The sequence below is a fragment of the Myodes glareolus genome, chromosome 2, assembly GCF_982192425.1.
Source record: "Myodes glareolus chromosome 2, mMyoGla1.1, whole genome shotgun sequence".
Taxonomy (NCBI): Eukaryota; Metazoa; Chordata; class Mammalia; order Rodentia; family Cricetidae; genus Myodes; species Myodes glareolus.
In genome coordinates this window covers 98,013,857-98,039,239 of record NC_142027.1, presented here as the reverse complement: position 1 = coordinate 98,039,239, position 25,383 = coordinate 98,013,857, and the positions used below count along the sequence as shown (strand labels likewise).

Sequence of the window (25,383 nt, the reverse complement as noted above, 5' to 3'; positions counted from 1 at the left end):
CACTCTGGGCAAGTGTCTGCATGTACAGTATGAACGTGTATACCTGTGTTCATGTGTCTTTGTCTCTGTCCAATCTGTGCATGACGACAGCTATGCCAATGGTGACATATGTTATAGTATGTTCACATGTGTGAGCATGCACACCCATATACATATTTGTGTTCAAGTAAGTGCTCCCAAGTGCTCATGTGTGTGTGGCAGTATGTGTAGCTGGCATCCCATCCTGTTGGGGTGCCCTGCAGACAAGGGGAAGCTTGGATTTTTGGCAAGGCTTTCTAGCCACTCACCCTGAGTCAGCACACCTCCTCAGAGCTAGCTGACTCCTTCCCTAGGCAGTGTGGTATCTCCTGTTGCGGCCAAGGAAGGGAAGGGGAGAGGCTGTTGTCCTCAGCTGCCTCCTCCACAGGCCACCTCCCGCCAACCCCTCTAGTCTGAACCTCAGCCCTCAGTGGCTCTGTGCCACACCTCCACCTCACAGTACCTGGGGTAAGGGGCTCTCATGGCTAGAAGATGGACAGCTGACTCCCCATGTGGCTGGCTTCTTCCGCCAAGTGGGCAGCTAAATCAACAGGCTCAGAAATTGGAGAGGGGCTCAGGCCCAAGCTGTCCATCAGTCTGTCTGTTTGTTTGTTTGTTCTAGAGTTGTGGGGACTTCTAGCCTGCAGGAGGCCCTGGTGACCTGGGGGGATAGTATTGCCCATCCAGCCTGACCACCATCCTCACCGGCTCCCCTCTGGACATCTCGGACACTTAGCCCGGAACACTGCAGCCAGGCTGTTGATGTGGGAGGCAGGTGGGAGGCGGGAGGCCAGCTGTTCATGGCTGTCCTCTTAGCTGTGGTGAGGGTCCTGTCTGCTCCACCCACCTCCTTACCTCGCCTATGACTGTGTCTCTTGTCGTCGTTTGCCTCTGTTCACCCTGCGATCACCAGCGCCCCAGGACCTAGACATTTCAGGGTCTGAAATGGTTTAACCTTTGCCTCCAAACAGGAGTCTGGTGGCCCTGGGACACAGCAAGAGTCTCAGTGAAGAAGTCAGCCGTGTGTCAAGAGACTCAAATCTCCAGGCCCTCACTCAACCACAGGATGCGCACAGGAAGCTGTTGTCAAGCTGCTCAAAAGCCTGCTCAGGGGTGCCCAGCCAGACCACCAGGATGGCTCCCTGAATCTGCTGATCCTCCTCTGTGAAAGCTCACTGTAGACCTGGGGTGCTATCCCCCATTTTCAGGAGTCCTGCTTGCTGCAGTCTGCTGTACTCCAGAGTGCTGAGCCCCAACTGGGGAGCACCCTCCTGGAAGTTCCAATGAAAGACTTCACTCAGGTGGGTTTGACAGGTCTTTAGGTTCAGCACTGGGTCCAGTTCAGAGAGGGAAGGTACCAAGAGAGAAACGGGTCAAAGACCAATGGGGAAATCGAGTTAAGAAAAGGGAGGTTTCGGGACCGCCAGGCAGGGAAGGAATGCTTAGCTCCACTCTCTCTGGGCAGCATCCCTGCTGTTCATAAAATTCATGGCACAAGGGCACAAGAGCCATGCCTCTCCTGTGCCCAGTCCTGCCTTGCCTTTGACCTGATCCCTACCTCCAAGTCACACCAGAACTCACCAGCGCCTACTTCTGGCCGGGTAGAGCGTTTGCACACGCGGCGCATGTGCTAGTGGTTGCACGTGCTGGCGGGATGTATAATCCAGATTTTGATAGGATCCGGAGCCCCCAGCGCTCTCCCCAGTACAACTAACCCCCACAATTTTCCTCTCAAGATTGGGTGACTGGAGACCAGGGAGGGCGGGAGGCCACAATCGTTCGGCCCCAGAGACTGTGAGGCACGGCTCTTACCTTACTCTGCATGCCTCCAGAGCTGGGGTCTCCCGATCTCCCCTTGGCCCCCAGGGTCACCGGGGATGGCTTAGTTAAGGCCTCTGGCCAACCGCCTACGTGGACGGTCGCCGACGGAGCTAGCCCGAGGGGCCTGGGTTTCTGCGGAGGCAGCCGCCAGGGGGCTGAGCGGGAAAGAGCGCAGAGCCTCCCGCAGCCCGCGGCTCCCGGCTCCCGCGAAGGTCGAACTGCCACCCCGGCGCCTCGGAGACTCCCGCGCGTTCGCGTCTGGGGCGTCCAGGCAGAGCCGCCGACGTCAACCCAGAAGCCGGGGAAGCTGTTCCTGGCACAGCCACTGGCTTCCTTTGAGTTCTTGAGGCCGCGTCCAGGCAGGCGCTGGAGGCAATTGCCAGCTATCAATCCTGAAGTGAATTAACCGGGTCACGTAAAGCCCAGCCTCTCTCCGAGCCTCCCTCAGCGCCTTGAGGGACGTCGCCTGAGACTACCCTCCATGTTCTGAATTCTGGAGGAGGGGACCCCAGCGGCCCGACCTCTGCACGGGTCCACCTGTGTGCATGTTGGCTCTAAGTAGCCAGGAGTCGACGCCGGGAGCCCGCTGGACCCCGCGCACTTTGTACGGGGAGCCGGTAAGCCCTTAGACCCGTGGGCTGTCAGGCCGCCAGCAACGACAGTGCGCAGGGACTTGTGCTGCTGGGAGCCAAGCTCCGAGAGGCCCACGACTCTACAACGGGCAGGGAGTGAGGAGTGGGGCTAGTGGGTGGGGGGGCTGGTCTGCCCGCTCCCCTGGGGCAGCCACGTGTGCCCAAGGGAGGCGGAGCCGAATCGCTGCGAAGCAGGCCCGCAGGATTCTCTAGGGGTCTGACTCCTGCGCACTGGGAACTTCAGGAATTCGCCCGGCTTCGCCTCCCGACGCTGCAGATGGCCGACCAAGGGGTGTGTGAGCGGTGGCCGAATCCAGCGACGGCGTGCTGGGGTGCAGTCAGGCGCCCATACGGCCTGCGCAGGGCCCAAGGTTCAAGGCAAAATACAGCTGCCCAGCGTCCCAGTCCCATTCCGCTTCCCCTGTCTCAAGCCTCTGTTCCCCACTCCTTTCCTACCAGCCGTCAACGCTAAACCTCAGTTTTAGGGCCCGTGAAAAGGTCTAGTCAGGGATGTCAACCCCCTGCCTCAACTTTGGAGAAATGCTCCTCTCGCTCTTCATGGCATGCGGAGGAGCGGAGGTGTGTAGCCAGGCCCCAGCCATGCACTGCGCCCTCAGAACCAAGACGTGCAGCCCACGACCCCTGCGTGCAGCGTTGCTCCGTGCTGCTGCAGACCGCCGGCTGGCAGCCAGGCCTCCAACCGCCACGGTGGAAGCGCGGCCGGTAGGGGGAGCGAGGCGGAAGGGAGCGGCGGCCGGTGCAGGTGAGGGAGGAGCACTTCCCGAGGGTAAGGCTCTGCGTTCCTTCTGAACCGGTGCGCGCGGGGGGGGGGGGGGGGGGTGTAAGGCTACCGAAGGGTTCGTTCCTTTGCGCTGCGGGCGAGAACCGGTCATCGTAAGGCAGCGGTGGGAGGAGAGGAGTGCAGGCCAGTTACTGGGCGAGAGACACCGACCTAACAGTTTCGGGGCAGCGCCCAGGGTCGGGGAGGTCATAAGAGTCGGTCCTGAGGTCCTGAGGTGGCTGCTCTACTGCAAGCTGGAGGGTCGGGTGGGCTCTCACTTGCAGGGTTTCGGATTTCTTAAGTCAGTCTTCTTAGGAGTTCCAACTTTCTACGGTATTGGCTAGTGTAGGGAGAGTTAGGGAGGAAGGATGCCGGTGGCCAAAGGAAGGGGTGCGTATCTGCTGCGAGTGGAGCCATTGGCCACACAGAACAGGCCAAGTGGGTTCCCTCACCCATTCCCAGAGAGCCTCTGATACAGGGGATTGCTCCTATCCTGCCCGTGTCTTTGCTGTGAAGTGTTTGGTGGCCCACAGGTGCCGCCACAGCAGCAAGGGGTTAATGGAAACTAGGGAGACTTCATTCACCACTGCAGGTGAGGTCTGGGGCGTCAGGACAGACCCCAGGGCCGGCCCAGCGTAAACAGGGGTTCCAGAGTTTTTTCACTTTCACTTCTCAGTGTTGGCCTCAATGAGGCCCAGATCTGGCTGCAGCCCTAGGAAAGGGTGCGGGGGGGGGGGGGGGGGGGGGGGAGAGCTCAGCTACTCCACCCTGGGACGATGTACATCCCAACAATGCAAAATCGCCCGCCAGAGCCCTCCTCTACGTCTCCACACAGCCTCTGTGGACAAAGATCTTGCTGCTGCCACATCTCTGCAGCACTGCCCCAACCCTTGTGCACCTGCCCACCTGCCCAAGGCTGGGCTAGCCTGTGGAGGCAGTCCCTTCTGGGGTTACGGAGGCAATGGGGTAGCCCTGCTCAGGGAAGCGGGAAAGAACCTGTGGCCCACCTAGTCTCCACACTACACTCCTTAGCTCTATCCCTGGACCAGTAACACAGGTCAATGTCACTCTCAGTCCCCTGAATGGCCAGTCACTCAGAGACCCAGGAATGAGCCAGCGACAGCCCCCCCCCTCACTTCTTCACAGGCCTTGTTCTTAAACTTTTAGCTGCAGGTTGGGGCAGCCTGAGGGTACCAGCTCAGTTACACACACCTTCACCCCGACCCATCTCACACAGCTCCCGGGTACCCACTCCTGCACCCCTGGCCTTTTATAAGTCTCCACCCAGTAGTCACAAGAGCCCAGGGATGGAGGCCCTGAGACTGTGAACACCCGAGGAGAGGCTGTCAGCATCATGCCACATCCTGAGTCAGCTCAGCAGAAGACCTGAGGGAAGGCCTCGCTTAGGCCTTGTCTACTAGTCTTCAGCAGAGTCAGAGAGCTTCTGGGCTCCATATCCTGAGCACAAAGGGCATGGCCATACTGAACAGGTCAGAGAGGCCCTAAAGATGGTAGGTGTAGAGAAGGTGCAGGAGAAATGGGGCATTGGCGTAGTAATGCCTTGACGCCCAAGGCTTAGGGCCTGGTCCTGCACCTTAGCAGTTAGGCCTTGCTATGGTCAGGCTGGTTGCAGGGAGGAGAGGGGACAGCACCCCACCATGCGGTCTGAATTTCTCCGACGTGTCCTCAGCTCCCTCGGCCGGCCAGGCCCCGCCCCCGGCCCTCCCTGCGCCCCGCTGGTGCGCAGGGAGGTCGGAGGAGCGGGCACTGCCCACCCTCCGGATGTAAAAGCGTCCTGGCCAGAGGCGGGCGGTGCGCGCGGGGTGCGCGTGACGCTGGGGCTCCCGGGCTGTGCGGCCTGGGCGGCGTCCCACGGCTCACTTCCCCACCACGAAAGCAAGCTGACCCAAGGGGCCTGTAGGGGCATTTGCTGGTGAGGTCCAGCTCTGCGGCACGGAGGGACGAAGGACTCCGCAGCCCTGGGGCTATCTGCCCGTGGCCTGTGCGAGAGCCGGAGCCACCCTCTACCCAGGTGCAGGGGCCGCCGGGGAGGAGGTGGAGGCAGGTGGGGCCAAGGGCAGGGCTAGACTTAGGCAGCCCCTCAGTGCCTCACCAGTGCCCTGCCATTTCAGCCTGGGACGGAGTGCTCGTGACATAGCGGCTTCTCCTTGGGGGCTGTAAACTCTGGTGGTGGCTTCGCCGAATAGAGGGGACGCCCGGCCTCCGCTGAAGCAGCGGGATGTTCAAGGGGCGTTGGTCACACGGGGCCCAGGGAGCAGAGGCCAGGGACAGAGAGCTTGGAAGGCAGGAGGGCCCCGAATTTCCAGGGCGCTTCAAGAGTTCGGACTCCCGGGCCAATACTGGCTGAAAATGGGGGGTCTCATGACGCCATAATCCCCTGGGCCTGGGACCGACGGCTGTGAGTGGCACTACAGGCCCCCGCCCCCGGGCCCCCTGCACTGGGCTGGGCGCGGTTCGGCTGGGCGTACGCAGTCGGAGGCGGCGCCGGTCAGGCCCGGGCGCCTATGGACGCGCGGAGCCCGCTGTCTGCCCGGGCCAGCGCGTTCAGCATCGCCTCTCTTGTTGCAGCCGAGGCCTCGGAGGGCACCGCCCACCGGGGCCCCAGGCCCTCGGACCGGGCGAAACTTCGCCGGCTACCAGGATCCCCAGCCGGGATGCACTTCAGCACAGTCACCAGGGACATGGAAGGTGAGCCTTCTGTCCGCGTCTACACCGACTGGCCGCCCGCCGGCCCCCTGCTGTGAGGCCCTGAGGCCCAGCGGGTAGAAAGGAGCTCTAGGCCGGGTGGGCGCCAACCTTGAAGCTGGGACTCTGGGACAGGGAGGAAGGGCCGGCATTCCCCAAAGTCAGTCCACCCACCATTCTGAGGCGCCAACCTTGGGGACTAAGCACAGCAACAAGGTCTTCAAGAGAGAGGCCAACGGGAGGCTTTGAACCGGCAGGAGGAAAGATGATTAGAGAAGAGTCAGGGAACACAGTGAAAGGAAGGGGGGACAAAAACAAACAAACAAACAAATAAAAGTACAAAGCATCGAGATCAGCCAAGAGGAAAAGAAATTGAGAAAACAGAAAATACAGCAAAGGTAAGAAAGAAAAAAAAGGAAGATACACACGCAGGAAATAAAGATAACGAAAGAGAAAATGAAGGAAAATTTGAGACAGAAAAGAAATAACGTCATTAAAGATAAAGAACAAGAGAAAGATTTCAGATTTATTTACTTTTAAAAAGGCAAATAGACGAATTACTAGAGAACATACAGAAATAAGAAGAGGTTAGATGAAAGGAGAGCAAGGAGTTTTGAGAGGGGAAAGAGTGTCACTGAGAAGGCAGGAGTTAAGGAGAAGCTGCAGAGAGGAGACAGCACTGTGATGATGAGAAGTTGAAACCGGGGACACAAAAGGTAGAGGAGCAAGAACTTGGGGGAGCGTCTGGCGCAGAGCAGAAGCCTGCGCGCGCTGGCAACGAGCAGGGGCCGCACACCGGTTCCGTCGTCCCGGGAGCCGGTCGGAGCGGTCGGGGGACCCGGGCCCGCGGAGCCGGCGGGGGAGGGGCGGGGGGAGGGGCACGGGCCATTGTCTCGGCGGGGCGGGGCGGGGCGGGGCGGCTCCGCGGGGCCGGCCCGCGGGGTGGGGCGGTGCGGCCCGGGGCGCGTGCGGCGCAGCGCCCGCCACTCAGCCCGCCGCGCGGGACGGCGCACTGATCTGCGGCGGGCGGCCTTCGGGTCATGATCTCCGCCGTGTCCAGCCCGTGGCTCACGCAGCTCTCGCACTTCTGCGACGTTGCAGCCTTCGCGGCCAGCAGCCTGAGCGGCCTGGGAGCCCCGTCGCCTGGCGCCGACCCGTTCGGCCCGCGCGAACCGCCGCCACCGCGCTACGACCCGTGCGCCGCCGGCCCTGGTGCCCCGGGCCCGCCGCCGCCGCGCGCCTACCCGTTCGCGCCCGCCCCCGGGGCGGCCAGCAGCTCAGCGGCGGAGCCCGAGGGTCCGGGGGCCACCCGCGCCGCCGCCGCCAAGGCGCCGGTGAAGAAGAACCCGAAGGTGGCCAGCGTGAGCGTGCAGCTGGAGATGAAGGCGCTGTGGGACGAGTTCAATCAGCTGGGCACCGAGATGATCGTCACCAAGGCGGGCAGGTCAGGCGCCCCCTCCCCGCACCCCTGCCCACGTGCGTGCAGCGCTTCTAGCTGAGTGTCCAAGGGATGCGCTGGAGCCTGGCCGAGAAACGGGTGGAGGTGCGGCCCGCCACCTGCGGGTCCCTCTGGCCTCCCTGCTGACCCGGCTCCAGCGACAACCCGCGGAGCACCAACCGCGAGTCCTGGGACTCCGCAAGGGAAATCTGTGGGCTGAGAGTGCGCCCGACTGCGGTCAGGCAGCCGCCACCTAGGAAACTCCCGCGTGGGTTCATTCTGCACGGCGATCTCAAGAACAAACACCCCCTAATTGTATAGATAATTTTAGGAGAGAATTAAGACCCTTAAAAGCCAGTGCGCCCAGTTTCCGGGAACTTGAGACCCGGTTTTCTTGGGCCTCAATTTCGGCCGCTCTTGGGCCCAGTTTTCCTTAAGCCTGACGGGGTATCCGTGCCAGTCACCCTGTTATTTGTTTTAAGGGCCGAGAGGGAAAGAGAACAATTGCAGATGCTCTAGATTTGACCGGTAGACAAAGGCGGGTGCTGGGTTGTGTCTAATGTACACACCAGCTCCGTGGCCAAGGAGGCTCAGGGCCTGTTTGCAAAGCCTTCTCGAGGTTTCTGTTTCCCTGCAGTGCAGCCGTCCCTGGGGAACCTCGGGCCTGTCCTTCCCTGTGGCTCTGTGGATTTTCTCCAGACTCTTTTTGCTGTCCATACCGGCACAGCCTACTGAAGAGAGCTACTTAGCCTCCTGGTGCGAGGCAGACGAGGCAGACGAACAAGGGCCTTGAATGTCATTGGAGGGGTTCAGAGGAGAGGGAGGGAACGCATAGTCTAAGTCCTTTGCAAGCATATTCTAGGGGGAAGTGGGGACTTGTCTGTGCCCTACATAAGGTGGTGAGAGTCTGGCTAGGTCTTGAGAGCCTGAGAAAGGAGTTCTGGGGTGCCCACTTTACTGGGGGGGACTAGACAACAGCCGCCGTAGAGACTTGGAATCACTGCAGCACTGGGTTTCATTTTGTCAGAGCCGGGAACTCTTTCACTTTGTTGGACCAAGCAGGGGAGGCTCCGAGAAGGACAGAGGACCCAGGATCTTAAGTATCCTGCTGCTGGGCTTAGGTTAAGTCCAGAAGGTTAAGGAATTCCTTGGGCAAGGCTGTCTGTGTGGGCAAAGAGCACAGAATAGGCTCTGGGCTTGTCCAGCTCAGGCTCCTGGTTAGCAGCTTCTGTGTTTTCAGAAAAGGACCTAGGGCCCAGCCTGCTGCTGCCTTGCCCATGGTCGGATAAGGGCCTACTTGAGGTTATAGGGCAAGACTGAAGGGCTGGGCTGAAGACAGCAGCGGCTACAGAGGGACCCGGCAGACAGACTGGGCTAGGGGGTTGCCAGGTCAGAGAAGTCAAGAATATAGAGAACTGTCCTGTCCGCTCCTACCTGAGGTGACCTGACCTCCCCCAGGCGAATGTTCCCCACTTTCCAAGTGAAGCTCTTTGGAATGGATCCCATGGCTGACTACATGCTGCTCATGGACTTTGTGCCTGTGGATGACAAGCGCTACCGGTGAGCGAGCCCTTGGGACCACTGGGACAAGCTGTGTGTTCAAGGAACAGGGAGGGTGTGCTAGAGAAAACCGATTCCCTGACTGCTGAGAGACTACAAATACCACACAAGCCAAATAACTCTTTCATGACCGAGTCCTCCTGTACTGGCTGCTGCACAGACCGCTCTTGCCCTGCTTCCCCCTTCCCTGCTTAGATCCCACCCCTATTTATTCTCTAGAAGCTTCCTCAGAAACTTCTTGAGCTTCTGGCAACCGGCAGCTTAGATGTCTTTGCCTGAGTGGCCGGCCACTTTACCCCTGTCCCCTGGTGACCATCTTGTCCCCTTCCCCCATCTCTAGAGAACCTTCAGTTTCAGAGCTGGACCGGAAAGGTGGGGTGGCTGGTAAAGATTATGCAGGGCGGGCCTGGGCTGCCTGGACAATTAACAGTAATTAATAAAGGGAACATGGACCGCCCTGTGCCCAAAGCTACTGGTCACTGACGCCAAATCCAGTCTCCTGCCTCCTGGGCCCCGGGGAAGGCTGACCCGCTTGCAGCGAAATTGAAGAGGGGAGTGGCTTCCTCTTTTGCAACAGTAGGACCCAGACTCCCCCCACCCCCCTGCACATTTTGGAAGTTTTCTGATTTATCCACATCCCCTCTCTAACCGCTGGGACTTGGGAGTCTTGATTTCGCTGTGAACAGAAACAATTCTGAAGCAGGGGTCTTCTTGTTTCCCCCTAAATAGCGGGACCCCTCCCACTATGTTGCCCTAGGTATGCCTTCCATAGCTCCTCCTGGCTGGTGGCTGGCAAGGCAGACCCTGCCACACCTGGCCGAGTGCACTACCACCCTGACTCGCCGGCTAAGGGTGCACAGTGGATGAAGCAAATCGTGTCTTTCGACAAGCTGAAGCTGACCAATAACCTGCTGGATGACAACGGCCATGTAGGCGACCCTTCTTCCTTCTGGGCTGTCCCCACCGACTAGAGACAGAGGCAGTACTGGGGTAGCGCTGGGGCAGGTGCAGGCTTCTGACAGGGTGGCCTTGGCCTGAGGTGGGGTCACCTTCCTTCTCTTCCCAACTCCGAGCTCACGGTGGGGGGCTCTTTAATTGGAAAGGATGGACCCTTCTCAAGAAGAGGGTGGGAGGGCTGTGGAATCCCAGCCTGGGGGTGGGCACTTTCCTGCTGGGTGAAGCTCTGTCTCTATCACCTGGCAGGCAGGCCTTGGGCCATCCTTGGGGTCCGAAGGAAAGAACCTACAAAAGAATCTACAACTCCACCATTTGCCAGCATTTTTCTCTGAGGGCCTAAATGAGCTGCGAGGCCCTATGCCATCTTTAGAATGAGGGCATTTGCCCAAACTAAGGATATGCACAGTTTCTTAGACTTCACTCTCATGATTCTGGTCTGAATCTCCCCCCAGCCTTGGGCTGGAACTGACTCCCACCCTTGTCTTCCAGATTATTCTCAACTCCATGCACAGATACCAGCCCCGCTTCCATGTTGTCTATGTGGACCCTCGCAAAGACAGCGAAAAGTATGCAGAGGAGAATTTTAAAACCTTTGTATTTGAAGAGACACGCTTCACTGCAGTCACCGCCTACCAGAACCACCGGGTGAGGGCCTGTTGGGGGGTCCTGGGACAGGCACACCTCTGCCCTCTCCCTCCATAGGCCGGCCCAGCCTCCTATATCAGCTTGACCTCTGTAGCAGCAACTGTCACTGCAGTCTCAAAGTTTGTTTTCCAAACCATTCCGGAAACTCTCCATCAGAGGCCTGATCTGAGCTTCACCCAGATTCCTAGAGCGCCAGCTCCGCTGCCCTCTTTGTGCTGGGGGGCTGAGGAGTACAGAGGTGACCACATTCCCATCCTAGCCAGGGACACTCTTCCTCGGCACTTATTTGGGGAGGCAAAAATAGGTCTAGTGAGAGAGGAGGCGCATCATGCAGGGGCGGGGGCAGTTGTGGGCCCCTTCTTTTCTAGACAGCGCAGAAGACCTACCCCTCTAAAATTGGAAACACTCCCCTATCCGTCCCTGCCGAGGTTGGGCTGCTAGCACAGCTAGCTAACGTTGGCTTCCCCGCAGATCACGCAGCTTAAGATTGCCAGCAATCCCTTCGCCAAAGGCTTCCGGGACTGCGACCCCGAGGACTGGTGAGTGCCCTCCAAAGAAAAGGCTATCGTCCCCGCGCTTGGCATGGATGCCCAAAGTGACCCTCTCCCCTTTGCAGGCCCCGGAACCACCGTCCCGGAACGCTGCCGCTTGTGAGTGCCTTTGCTCGCTCTCGGAACCCCGTGGCTTCCCCCACGCAGCCCAACGGCGCGGAGAAAGGTAGGATCTGGGGTCGTGGGATCGCAGTCGCAGCCCGTGCGCGCTCCGCCCGGGTCTGCCGCCGCACCCGGCCTCGCCTGCATCCCGGGGCGCGGGGCGTCGTGGCTTCACCCGTTGCACAAGGAGGTGGCGGGCGGGCAAGCGGGCACTCGCCCTCCCGCTCTCTGCCCCGCCCGCCGCGCCCCGGACGTCGCGGACCCGGGGTAGGGGTGGGGGCCGTGGCCCGGCAGGTGCGTCCAGGACAGTCCCTGCCAGACTCTCAGGCTCTCATCCCCGGCTCTCCCCGCAGACGCGGCCGAAGCCCGGCGAGAATTCGACCGTGACTCCGGACCCGCTACGCTTGGTGACGCCGCGCACCCACCGCAGCTGCTGGCGCGCGTACTGAGCCCCGCACTGCCCGGGTCCGGCGGCCTCGTCCCGCTACCCGGAGCGTCCGGAGGCCGACATAGTCCTCCGCACCCCGAGCTGCGCCTAGAGGCGCCGGGTGCGTCCGAGCCGCTGCACCACCATCCCTACAAGTACCCGGCCGCCGCCTACGACCACTACCTCGGGGCCAAGAGCCGGCCGGCGCCCTATCCGCTGCCCGGCCTGCGCGGCCACGGCTACCATCCGCACGCGCACCCGCACGCGCACCCGCACCACCACCACCACCCCGCGGTGAACCCCGCAGCCGCCGCTGCAGCCGCCGCCGCAGCAGCAGCCAACGTGTACTCGTCGGCGGCCGCGCCTCCGGGTGCCTACGACTACTGCCCCAGATAGTGCGCCCGCGCGCGGGCCCCAAGGGCCACCTAAGGACGCGCTCCCCCGCTGGGGAGCCTTGCGGGCCTCCCGCCAGTGCCAAAGCTCCCGTCCGAGGCGGAAGGAAGTGATATTTATTGTTCTCCGCGAGACCGCGTCGCCTCCGGCCCGGCCGGCAATTGCAGTGTAGACGACCCGAGTGAGCCCCGCCTGCGGGCGGTGTAGATATGTGTAGATATGTGTAGATACTGTAGATACTGCACCGGCGCCGATTTCATAAACGGTTTCGCCTCTTTTGGAAACTGCCAGTGTGGCTATTTATTTGCATCCAATTCGAGCAGGCATCTTTGGGAGAGAGGGACTTAGTTTTCCCAGCCCCAGTCACTAATGGGGGGCGTGGAGCAGGGGTCTCCTCAGCTCTAACCAGTCCTCCCCTTTCTCGGACAGCTCCCCGGGTTCCCACAGGCTGTCCCCAGCACAGGCAGTGGCTTTCACTTCAGTTCTCCATACCTGCAACTCCTATTGCAGAACTCGGGCCTGAGCACTGACCAGTTTGCAGGACTAGACCCACGAGTTTTTCCGTGGAAGCCGGGAATGATGGTCCGAACAGGACACTGTCCATCCGGCCTCAGATGGCATGTGGGAAGAAGACGAAAAAGACAAAAACAGGATTCCTCTTCCAGCATCGCCCTGGCTTGGCACCAGCCCAGAGTTGCGTTTCCCCTGTTTATTGACTTTATTCACTAAAAGTCCCCACAGAGTGACAGAGGGAGGGGGCGGGGGGGGGCATACAATGACAGTGGTCGTGAGTCATCTTGAAACTCCCGTGTGAAGCAATTTTCCCCAGGCCAGGTGGCTGGGTGACCTGTCTCCATTAACTCAACACCATCGAAGTGGCCAAAGGAGCCCTTTGATCCCTCCCTTCCTGGGCAGGAAGAGCCAACCGAAGGCCAGCCAGAGTCAAGGCTGACTTTTGCCTCAAACAAATGGGAAATGCCGGGTTCTATCCCTGGCCTTCTGCTTCAGTGTGTTCATGGCATTTGCTGCCAGCTGAGACACCCCTTTCCCAGGCACTTCCAGATGTTAGCCCCAAGTCCAATTTTGTCTCATGTTTGACCTGTCCCAGGTTGAGTGGCCAGCCCCTTCCCTCCAAGGGCATCTAGCACCAGGGCGTGAAGACTTCTGAAGCATCTGTCCACAAGATCAGAGGAGCCATAGCTGCAGGGAACTCTTCTGAGGGATACTCATTCTCAAGTCTTGCCCCTACCGTACCTTCAAAACCCAAGTTTCCTTCTGCAAGCGACAGTGGGCTCTGTTCCACATCTCATACTTTTGTCCCTAGGAAGCCAGGGGCTTGGTGTCTACTGGAGTAGTAGCCTGGGGTTTGTCCTGCAGAGGGCAATGGTCGGCTTCAGGCAGCCCTTCTCCCCCATGGAATGCAGCCATATCACATTCTTTCACTGAGCAGGGCTGTTTCAGTAGAGAGCTCCACTTTTGTGTTTAAGGCTGAAGCAAGCTGTCCCAGCACCCGGCTTTTCTAAATGGGGTGGAACCCATCACAGAGCAGAGACTCTAAGTGTGTAACTCACTGACCTTGAAAATATCCCTGCTCCCACAGAGCTGGCACATTCACAAGGAGAACCGGGCCTCGACTAGCCACACGAAACCAGTGTGATTCCTGGTGTCGACCAGAGGCAGCAGAGACAGGTGCTCTCTGCACCATGGAGTGACCCTCAAAGAACAAGGGCTTCTCCCTCTTCCCCAGGGATGAACCTGAAAACATCTTGTAAACAGGAGGCCATGCAGGGGCACACTACTGTCATGTTCCCCTTCCTCCTTTATGGTTTACTCTGTGTGTGTGTCTGCTTGGCACATTCCTGGCCGCTGATTCCAGGGAGCTGACCTCCTATGGGCAGCTGCCTCTGATGCCTCTGAACAGCCCTTGAGTGCCTTATTGGACGTGGATTTTCAGAAGTTCCTTTTTCTGTGATAGCCAATCTAGCTTTCTGTTTGTTTGCATTTATGTGTGTGTGTATACATACATACATACATACATACATACATACATGTCGATAGATAGATAGATAGATAGATAGATAGATAGATAGATAGATAGGGAGTTTGCTATGTAGTATGTAATCCTGGCTGTCCTAGAATTCACTATGTAGATTAGACTGGCCTCAAACTCACAGAGATTCACCTGCCTCTGCTTCATAAAGTGTTTAATCCTTTAAAGATTTGCTCCACCATGGACTAGCACCCATTTAAACAATGACAGGGGTTCTGTAGAGATAAGAACACTGGCTGCTCTTAAGAGGACTGGAGTTCAGTTCTCAGCACCCCATGGTCCATTTCGATGGGTCACAGCCAATTTCAGGAGCTATGACAGATGCCCTCTTCTGGCCTCTACCAGCACTGCACACAACATAGGCACAGGCAAAACACCCATACACATTAAATAAAAATAAAATTTAAAAAGGGGGCCCCTCATTCTTGTGCCACAGGAAGACTCAATAATATAACCATCTGCAGCCCTTATGAGAGTAGACCCTTCCAGCCTCCAGAACTAAGAAAGAGAAATGAGCACATCTTTAATCCTAGCTCTCAGGAGACAGACAGGTGGTTCTTTGTGAATTCTAGGTCAGCCTGGTCTATATAGAGAGTTCTAGCACAGTCAGAGCTACAAAGACCCTCCCTTCCAAAGGAGAAATGTCACCTACTCCTGCTGCTAGCCAATGGACTGTTGTCAGTTGTGAGAGTTGACTTGGATGACCAAGAGAGTCACTGTCTTTTCCTTTCACCTTAGCTTCCTCTGTAGCCACGCAGACTATCCTGCCGTGCTGCATGCTGTTTTGCTGTCCCATGTGGGGACCGAATGTTGTATTTTACCTGCATCTCCTTCATTACTCACACCCCAGTTGTTCAGCTCTCCCCTGTGCTGTTCCCCGGGATCCCTAGATGGTATAGATAGTCTAGGCTCCTGTTCATGCCTCAAAATTCTTCAGAAATATAATAAACACCCAACTGGAGAACTAGCTACCACTAGGGGAGGAAGAGACGATGTCCAGAGCCACATGCAGCCTGCTAGGGACCCCCAGGAGCGCCTGTTTGGCAATGGTGCCTTTGTGTGAAGGAGAGTGGGGGAGCACTGCGCTGGCTTGGATCTTCCCCCAGGGAAACATTTGGGATGCAGAGGACAAGGGGAGACTGCTGAGGGGTGCCTAGAGTGGTGTTGACAGGAAGACCCTGGCTGTTCTGTAACTCTGGCCCCCAGCCCCAGCTAGGGAATCGGGAGTGTGCGTGATTTGTCTGATGACAGTGGGCAGGACAAGACACCCAGCTCCAGGTGAACTGCAGATCAAAGTGGCAGTCAGAGGGAACAGGGTCAGCATGGCCTAGGCAGGCCCTGAGGGATGGCCAAGGAAGCAGAATGGCAGGGCAGGCTACTTGGCCTGGGCCGTGTGGCTCAGTTTCCCCTTGGTGCTGTGGTGGTGCTGGGATCTGTGTGGGCTCTGGACCACTCTTTGTCTATGTTTCCGGTCCTGTGTGTGTTTCTTGGGGTTCCAGCCGAGCTTGATCAATGAGTCTGCTCCACGCCACCCCTCCTCCTACATCTCTCAACCCACCTTCACATCCTGCCGTGGATCTAGCCCAGACCAAGTAGAGACTGGGCCCCTGGCCCTGCAAGGCTGGTGGGACCTTCCTTCTGGCAGTGAGTCTCACGTTCTTTGCGTTTCCCTAACCACACATCAAGCCTTTGATTCAGTTCCCTTTCCTGCTTGTTGTATTACTTCAAACCAGATGGGCTCCTCAGATGAAGTCTGGAGACTCCGTGTCTGTGTAATGCTGCCAGGTCTGTGTGTGGGAAACAGCAGAGGTATTCGGCTAACAGCACCAGGGCGGGCGGGGTGTGGGGGGAGCTCTCGCAGAACAAATTAATGGATGGCATTGCAACATCCTTTATCGGTTTTCACTTGCCAGTTTCAGGTACCAGCTTCACCCCCCCCGTCTACCATTCCATGCTCCATCTCTGGACTTTGGGTTCAGGCTTCAGCCCCACAATGCTCCCACCTGTCTGAGACGTGACTGCTTTTGTCTTTTCCTGTGGCCCCTCCCTGCACAGACCCGGTATCCTCCTCCTCTTCCTGCCCTTCTAACCCTGGTTCGTGGTAGCACCCTGCCTTCCACCCCTGCCTTTTATGGCAGACAGGTTTCCCCGATTTTCCCCCAAGACAGTGTCTCTTGTGCAATCGTTACACAACAAGGGCGCCAGTGACAACACCAGGTTCCTGAGATGGCTGTGAGTTAGACCCTCACCCTGAGGCCCTGACTTTGCTCCTAGGTGGCTGGACTAGAATCCTCCGCTGGTGAGCTGCTCTAGTGGAGTCAGTTGCCAGGCGAGGATGGCCTCTAGGTCCCTGCATGGAACTGACCTGCTGCTCAGTCTCAGACTGGCCCTGGCTCTTGGTGTCTAGGTTTCTCTCCAGCATTGGTTCAGGTGATTCCAAGCCTAGTGTCTTGCCTCTATCTAGACTAATTGTCTGGAAGGCAAGGATCTGATCACCAAAGACTGACGTACAGTAACAAAGCCTTGGGTTAAGCTACAAGGAGATACTACCTCATACCCACTAAGAAGTCTGTTATTGTTGGTTGGTTGGTTGGTTGGGTTTTTGCTTGTTTGTTTGTCTTGTTTTTTAAGAGAGGGTTTCTCTGTAAGCTCTGATTATCTTGGAACTCATTTTTGTAGACCAGGCTGGCCTTAAACTCGGAGATACCCCTGCCTCTGCCTCCCAAGTGTTGGGATTAAAAAAAGAGGGATATTCTTAAAAACAAAATAAACAAAACAGAAAATAGTAATGTGACTGAGAGTGTGGGCTTAGTAGTAGGCCCATGCCTAATGCCAGAGAGACAAAACTCAAGTGCATTCAGTCCCCAGTTCTGCAAAATAAACCCAAAACAAACAACCCCCACCACAAAAGCCAGCTATGGCAGCTCACAGCTGTAACTCCAGCTCTTGGGAGGCTGAGGCAGAGGATTAGACAATTCTGAAGCAAGCCTGGGCTACATAATGAGATGCTGTCTGAAAAAACACACACATAGATTTCTTTAAAGCAGGAAGTGTAGATGAAGGAGCACAGCAATGGCAGGTTCTCAGGTAGCTCAGGCACAGGCGAGTAATAGAGCCACTGGGATGGGGCGTAGATTCAGTATGCTTTTATCACGTGATCTAGCAGTTCTACTCCTTGAGACACTTCAACACAATCGAAATAGGGGCACCACCCTGTACGTGCACACCCATGATCGTAGCTGCATCACTCACAATAACCGAGAGGCAGAAGCAACCTACGTGACCCGTGGTAGATACATAAGAAGCCAAGGGTGTGCATCCATACAATGGAATATTACCCAGCCTTCAAAAGGAAGGAGCCTGACACCTGCTGCAGCTCAGAGGGACCTTGGCAGTTTGCTCAGTGGATTGGCCAGTGATTAATGGACAAGTTCTATGTGGTGCCACGTTTATGAGGCCACCAGAGGTCTGGAGATGGCTCTGGGTTAGAACCCAAGTCGGCTCCCAACACCCATTATGTGTCTCACAACCATCTGTAATTCCAGTCCCAGGAGATCCAATGCCTTCTTCTGGCTTCCTCAGACATTAGGTCCTCATCTGGTGTACAGACATATATGCAGGTCAAATAGCCATGCAAATTATATAGAATAAAATAAAAAGCCGGGTGGTGGTGGCACACACCTTTAGTCCCAGTGCCTTGGAGGCAGAGGCAGGTGGATCTCTGTGAGTTCAAGGCCAGCTTGGTTTACACAGAGACTACCAAGCTAGTCAAGGGCTACACACACACACATACACACACACACACACACACACACACACACACACACACACAATGAAGTAAGAATAAATTAAAAACAGAAAGCAATTAAAGTTTCATTTTATTTATTTATTTGTTTAGTTCTTAAAGACAGGGTTTCTTTGTGTAGTCCTGGAACTCACTCTGTAGACCAGGCTGGCCTCAAACTCAGCTATTTCCCTGCCTCTGCCTCCTGAGTGCTGGGATTAAAGGTGTGGGGCACCTGACTGCCTGAATTAAAATTTTGAATGCGGGGGGGGGGGGGCGGCTGGGGAGATGTCTCAGCAGTTAAGAGCACGTGTTGCTCTTGTAGAGGACCTGTACCACATGATGGTTCACTGATGTGGGATTCCCCTCTGTATGCTGTGAATACCACTGGTTAATAAAGAAACTGGCTTTGCCTGATAGGGTAGAACAGGACTAGGCAGGTAAAACTAAACTGAATGCTGGGAGTCAGGGGAGAAGCTATGGAGCTGCTGCCAGAGACAGACATGCTGAAACTTTGCTGGTAGGTCACAACCTCATGGTGATGCACAGATTAATGGAGATGGGTTAAATTAAGAGACAGTCAATAAGAAGCTAGAGCTAATGGGCCAAGCAGTGATTTAAATAATATAGTTTCTGTGTGATTATTCTGGGGCTGAGCAGCCGGAGACCAACAAGTGGCCTCCTACTACAGTTCACTGCTATCTGTAACTCCAGTTTCAGAGGAACTGAGCCCTCTTTCCATCTCTGTGGATGTGTGGACACTGGTGCATATACATACATGCAGACGAAACTCTCATGTACAGAAAGTAAAATAAATCTGAAAATAAAAATTTTGAATGGGGAATTTGAGTGGAACAGGTTAACCCTTTTTTTGGTGTGTGTGTGTGTGTGTGTGTGTGTGTGTGTGTGTGTCTGTGTGAGGGTTTCTCTGTGTCACAACCCTGGCTGCCCTGTAACTCTCTTAGTAGACCAGTCTGTCCTGGAACTCACTTTAGTAGACCAGGCTGGCCTCAGACTCACAGAGATCCACCTGCCTCTGTCTCCTAATTAAGGATTAAAGCTGTGCACCACTACCACCCAGCTCAGGTTGGTACTTTTAAGAAACAAACAAACAAAAGGAAACAAACAAAAACTTTCAACTAAAATAAGGAAAGTAGAACGGTGGGTGCCAGGAGCCAGAAGGAGAGGATGGGGCTGTTTCCTGAGGCATTTCGGTTTTGCAAAATGACAAATTCTTGAGATGGATGCTGGTGGCAGTTGCACAAGCCTGTCGTGCACCCAGCACTAATGGGTCAGCTGGGTGGCAGTATTGTTGGGTCTGGTGGCAATGCTTATAAAGGGGCCAAGTAGATGACAATATTGTTTTGTTTTCTGGTGGTGTTGGAGCTAGAGCCCAGGGCCTTTGGACATGCTAGGCAAATCCTGTACCACCGAGCAAACCCCTAGTTACAATATGTGTGCATTTATATATGCTTGACAACTAAATACATGAAGAGTTTGCAGACCTCCCCCCCACCCCGTGTCCCTCTCCAAGAGTAGTGATTTCTTCCCCTGCGAGTTTTTGGCAATGCCTGGGGATGCTTTTGCTGTTTGTCACTAAGGTGGGGTTGTATCCAGGTAAATGGTAAGTAGAGACCAGGAATATTCCTCGGCATTCTTTTGAGACAAAGTCTCTACACAGCCCTGGCTGTCCTGGACCTCTCTCTGTAGACCAGGCTGGCCTTGAAGCTACAGGGACCCACCTGCCCCTATCTCCTGAGTGCTGGGATTAAAGGTGCATTCCACCATACCCAGCTCTGCTCAGTACCCTGCCTCTCACACACAGCTCTTGGCTCAAGTATCAGAAAGCCACAGTGGAGAGGCCTGTGTAGAGCCCTTCAAACAGTATGTTCCAGGCAAGAGTTCAGCCTGGAGCCCCGAGTCCTACTGAACATATAGTTGCCTTGTTCCGTGGGAGCTGTCTTCTGGAGCTTCTGCCCCAGGGAGCCATACATCTGCTGTGTGGTTTGGCTGCCCAGACTGGATTACCCGAGGGGGCCCAACTGTAATAGAGGTAGCCTTGACAGACTTAATAGGCTGGTGATTGCCTTGAGGGAGCAGAAGGCTATTAGGACCATTCCCTAGATGTGAGCTCTGCAGACACCCCTGCTCTGGCCATGTCACCTTGGTCCCAGGGTGGAGGGTAATCCATGAAGCCACACATAGGGCTGGTCAGCCCTGCCATGCCACTGTCGTCAAGAAGTCAGGAAATGTCCCAGTGGCCTTCCTCCAATGAACAGCGCTGAGACTCTTGTCCACCCCAGCTCCTGGCCACTTGTGGCCCTGTGGTATCTCGCTTTCAGTTCCTTCCTCATGCAGCGCTGAGAGCATAGATGCATAGTTTGTGTCCCTGACTCTCGAGGACCAGTGACACCCTTGCTATGGGTGGACCCAGTATGCCCTGGCAGGTGGATAGCAAAAGTGCAGAGCATAGGGCCTATCACACGGTTGATGGGTCAGGAGTCACAGCTCCTGCTCTGAGGAGCACGTGTCCATGAGGAAAGAGGTCATATTCACGGGTAGCCAGTGTCTGGAAGTTTACAGGCCGCTGTGTCAAGAAGGATGGAGGACTTCAGTAGTGGGATGGATGTAGGGAACCATGATGCTCCCACACCTGAGGTTCACATCAGTCTGGGATCAGGCAGTGGAGTCTAGGGACAGCTGGCATACTGCCCAGCAGGCAACCCAATTGGTTGGGTGCGGCTCGGAGCAAGCACGTCTGGAAAGAGGATGGGGTACAGAGAGATGTGTGTTCAGTGTCACAGCAACCCCTGTCCATCCCAGGACAAAGCCCAACAGCAGCTCGGTGGTGATTGCCAGGAAGAACAGTTCAGCAATGGAAAAGGAAGGAAGTGCTGACATAGGGGACCACAGGAGGCCCCAGGCACGGTGTTGAGTAGAGGAAGCCTGGCCTGGCTGGCACTACACTGCAGGACTCCACACATGCCACACAGAAAGGACAAACCATGTGAGGGTCAGCGTGTATGAAGGCAGTAGGCGTGGGAAAGGCCAGTCATGTCAGTGAGGGAGGATTTTACTGGGGAATGGAACATTTGCTAAAACATTATCAAAACTGGGGCAATGACTCAATCAGTAAATCTGTTCAGTGCTTGCTGAACAGATATGAATTGATCTCCAGAACCGAAGTGGAAAGCTGGGTGCAGCAGCCCAGCCCTGGAGAAGTGGAAACAGGAGGAGCCCTGGGACACTGGCTGGCTGACTCAGCTGAATCTATGATCTCCGGGTTCAGTGAATGACCCTGCTCAAAACCTAACATGGGACGTGACCGAGGAAGACACATGATGTGACCTCTGTTCTTATATCCCAGTGAGTGCATGTGACACACACATACACACACACACACACACACACACACACACACACACACACACACACACCTCTTGTCAAAACTCACAAAACTGGATGGTAAGGGAAGGTGAATTTTGTGCATAAAGAACACCTTGCTGGGGGTCTTTTTCCTCTCATTTCAGCCTCTTGCTGATGTAGCTCCTGTTCCTCCTCTCCTGCTGGAGCATGAACATGGTTTGTCCCTCCAGACTGACTGATGTCCTGCTGCCCTTAGGCGGCTCACAGCAGAGGAAGATTGATGATCTTTGCAGGGTGAGCTGGTCTCTCGGGAGCAGCTGGGCAGGGAGGCTGCAGTGTGCTCTGCCCTGGCACATTCCTGCCCTCCTACCCTGTGCCATCGCTTGAAGTAGCACAAGGCCAGCTACATGGAGCTATACAATCTTGGATTTGGCAGCCTCTTTTCTATATAACCCATCTGGTCTCTGTGATTGTGTTACAGAGAAAATGAATCAGTCAAGCCATCGCTTGCCCTCTCAGCCCCTTTCCTGAGCTTCATGGTGTGTCTGGCATAGCCTTGGGTATTATCATTAATCTGTTGATGATGTTGTTTTTGCAGTAAAGATCAAACCTTGGGCCTCAAGAATGCCAGGCAAGGACTCTACCACTTAGACAAGTGCCACGGTTTCACTAGCCCAGGGCCTGCAGAACTAGAAGGACAAGGGACTGAGAGGGGACTATGAGCAAGGCCTTTGTTTCACACTGGAGATAGACAAGGGCTGCAGGGCTGTGTTTTCCCTTTACTTTGATTTACGTTGGAAATGTCCGAAACCATAAAGCTAGTATACCAGTCACTCTTCTGCGGCTGTCATAAAACATTGTGACCAAGGTGACCTACGGAAGGAAGGGTTTATCTGGCTTATGGTTCCAGAGGGCTGAGAGTCCATCGTGGCGGGAAAATGTAGCAGCAGACAACAGACATAACGGCAGGAACGGCTGAGAGTTTGTATCTCAAGCCATAAGCCAGGGAGCAGTGAACTGGGGATGCAAACTCAAATCCTGCCTCCAGTGGCAGAGTCTCTTCATCAAGGCAGCGCATCCTAAGACTCCCAAAACACTGCTGCAAACTGGGACCAAATAAATATCCAAATGCCTGAGACTATGGGTGATATCTCATTCATACCATGCCAGCTAGTCATTCAGTAAATGCCCAGGGTTAGGAGACTGTGTTGCACAGTTAGCAGCTCTCTAGTCAGCCACAGGATGACTCAGTGCAACGTTCACATCCAAGGACTGTGGATGTAAAAGAAACATAAACCCGCCGGAGCTGAGCGGCCAGTGCTGGTCTACCGTAATGAGGCCCCGAGTTTGATCCTGCACTGCAGAAAATCCTACCAACCGAGTAGCAAGCAGAAGCACCCAAACCAAAGTCGCCCGAAACAAAAGTCAACCCTCTGTAAACAGGAAACTAAAACCAGAGGGTGGGCGAGCACTTCAGACCTGAGGACACCTTCTGCGTCTGAGGGAAGACACATTTGTCAGGGAAGAATGAGTCCCAGGAACTGTAGCGAGAGTTTCCCTTCTGCCCTCTATAGGGTGTCACTACGTAGGCTGGTTAGCTTCAGACTGGAGATCCTCCTGCCTCAGCTTTACCCCCAGACACATACCAGCAAATGAACATGATCTATTTTTTTTCTGTTTTGTTTGTTATTTTGAGACAGGTTCCTTCTTTGTAAACCTGGTTGGTCTGGCAGTTGATATGTAGACAAGGCTGGCTTTGAACTCAGACACCACTGGCTCTGCCTCCCTAGTGCTGAGACTAAAGGCGTGCACCACCACCACACAGTCACACTTTTCTTTAACTGCTTTTTATGGTGTCGTGGATGGAAGTTTGTATGCAGAGACTGTATGTTTATTTCCAGCTGCCTGGGCCCAAATAATCACACAGAAAATATATTAATTACAATTCTGTTTGACTGATAAATTAGGCGTTGTTCTAGCTAGCTCTTGCATTTTAAATTAACCCATTTCTATTAATCTATGTATCACCACAAGGTTGTGGCCTACTGGTAAGTTTCCCAGTCTGTCTCCTTTGGCAGCTACATGGCGTCTCCCTGACTCTGCCTACTCTCTCTCTATCCCTTTCAGCCTGACTATATTCTGCACTGCCATAAGCCAAAGCAGCTTTATTCATTAATCAATAAAAGCAACACATATACAGAAGTACATCCCACATCAGAAGTCAAACCTTGGGCATACTGGGCAAGCTTTACCAATGAGCCACATCTGCAGGCTAAGTTTGTTTTTTTTGGTTGCTTGTTTCTTTACTTGAGACAAGGTCTCACAGTGTAGCCCTGGCTGGACTGAAACTTGCTATGTAGAACAAGTTGGCCTAGAACTTGAAGTCAGTCTTTCTGCCTCACCACCCACTGTGCTGGGATAATAGGTATGTGCTACCAGATGCAGCCCCAACTGATTTTTGTTTGTTTGATTTTTGAGACAGTACTGTGTGGTCTGAATGAGAATGACCCCCAAACAGACTTAAATATTTGACTGTTGGGTCATCAGGGAGTGGGACTGCTTGAAAAGGTTTAGAAGGATTAGGAGGTATGATCTTGTTAGATTAGGTGTGGCCTTGCTGGAGGAAATACATCACTGTGGGTGGGCTTTGAGGTTTCAAAAGCCCATTCCAGGTCCAATCATATCCTCCCTGCTCCCCTCTCTGCCTGTAGATCAGTCCTGCCCCAATGCTGTGCTCCCTACCATGATGATAATGGACTAAGCCTATGACACTGTTAGCAAGCCCCTAGTTAATGCGTCCTTTTATAAGAGTGGCTGTGGTTGTGGTGTCTCTTCACAGCACAGAAGTTGGTACCCGTGACAGGTTGACCATACTGCTTTTGGCAGAATGTGAACTTTGGGATCAGGGGAACTGCTGAATGCTCTAAGTATAACTTAAGAGGCCATACTAGTGGAGCACCGATTGCTGAGAGCAATGTACATTATAACAGACCAGCTCAAGAAGGGAAGAGTATTAGTAAGTGATCTAGAGACAATTCTTCCAATATTTTTGCAAAGAAGGTGGCTGCTTTTTGCCCTTATCCTAAAAACCTGCCTGAGGTTATATTGGAGTTTTGGATTCATGGCTTTGGCAGAAGAGATTTCAAGATAACTTAATATTGATTGTCCTGTGGTTTTTACTAATCCCTCTTACATAGATCTGTAATGAAAAGGAGCAAGTTTGACAAAGAAAAATGCAAAATGTATAGTTTGAGGAGAGAAGAAGCACCAGGAAATGCTTTGCTGAAGCCAAGTGCTGTGCTCAAGGAGATAAAACATTTAAAGGAAAGCCTGCTGTTAAAGGGAATAAAGGGAGTGGTGACTTGGGGCAGAACCCCACCCAGCTAAGCTTCCAACCTGTGGAAAGGAATTAAAGGAAAGCTTAAGCAGCGAAGGAAACCGTCAACAACAGAAAGCTGCTGCAGACTCAACTAGGAGGGCAATTTCCCTGTCCTACCAAAGTCACAGAACTAGGCATGTTCAGCCACACGATTCCGGCTTTAGGGCTTTGGAGTCAAAGATAGAAGAAAGGGGTTGTAGAATTCCTGTGACTAAGGAAAGCCACTGAGGCCAGGCATGTGTCAGGGGTGTCCAGGCACCGAGACCATTGTATGAAGCTGTGAGGGTGAAATATGGATTATATAGGAGACCCCACGATGTTGGAGATGGCAGAGCCATGGGACACCTGCCAGGTAAAGCTGCTAGCAGGGAGTGGAGCCAACCCGAGAGAGAGAAGTGCATTGCAGTCAACAAAGCTGAAAGGAGTTGGAGATCTGAGGAGTATTTTGATATCAGACATGGAGATGCCAAGTTTGGAGCTTGCCTTGCTGAGTTTTAGCCTTGTTTTGGTCCAGTATTTTCTCACTATGCTGTCCTTTCTTCCTTTTGGAATGGTAATGTATATTTTGCTACTGTATGTATGTTTTAAGTATGTGATCTGCTTTTTGATTTTGATTTTACAGGGGCTTCCAGATTGCCATTAGTCTCGGAAGAGACTTTGAAACAATGTTGGGACTGTTACGGACTATGGAGACTTTTGAAGTTGGACTGGATACATTGTTGCATTATGGTATAGCTACAAGTCTATGGGGGCCAGGAGTTTGAATGTGGTAG

At 54.7% G+C, this 25,383-nt stretch overlaps 1 protein-coding gene across 3 annotated transcripts; it reads left to right on the top strand.

Annotated features, from left to right (window-relative positions):
* Positions 1–2,613: 2,613 nt before the first annotated feature.
* Tbx1 (T-box transcription factor 1) lies at positions 2,614–12,315 on the top strand. Of its 3 annotated transcripts, none has more exons than XM_085684202.2 (9): positions 2,614–3,234; positions 5,842–5,961; positions 7,060–7,402; positions 8,855–8,956; positions 9,714–9,885; positions 10,403–10,558; positions 11,030–11,097; positions 11,175–11,275; positions 11,565–12,315. In XM_085684202.2, exons 1-9 carry the CDS (start codon positions 2,982–2,984, stop codon positions 12,032–12,034), a joined length of 1,785 nt encoding a protein of 594 aa, XP_085540328.2. In that variant the 5' UTR covers positions 2,614–2,981; the 3' UTR covers positions 12,035–12,315. The 3 variants fall into 3 exon arrangements, with proteins under 3 accessions (XP_085540328.2, XP_085540334.1, XP_085540333.1); XM_085684208.2 differs by lacking the exon at positions 2,614–3,234 and adding an exon at positions 5,057–5,185; XM_085684207.2 differs by lacking the exon at positions 2,614–3,234 and adding an exon at positions 5,073–5,284.
* The last annotated feature ends 13,068 nt before the right edge of the window (positions 12,316–25,383 follow it).

Excerpts from the sequence above, each read along its gene's own strand:
- Tbx1 (XM_085684202.2), top strand. The coding sequence starts at position 2,982 with ATGTCAACCCCCTGCCTCAACTTTGGAGAAATGCTCCTCTCGCTCTTC. Across the intron at positions 8,957-9,713 it reads GTGGATGACAAGCGCTACCG|GTATGCCTTCCATAGCTCCT; the intron begins GTGAGCGAGCCC and ends ATGTTGCCCTAG. Across the intron at positions 11,276-11,564 it reads GCCCAACGGCGCGGAGAAAG|ACGCGGCCGAAGCCCGGCGA; the intron begins GTAGGATCTGGG and ends CTCTCCCCGCAG.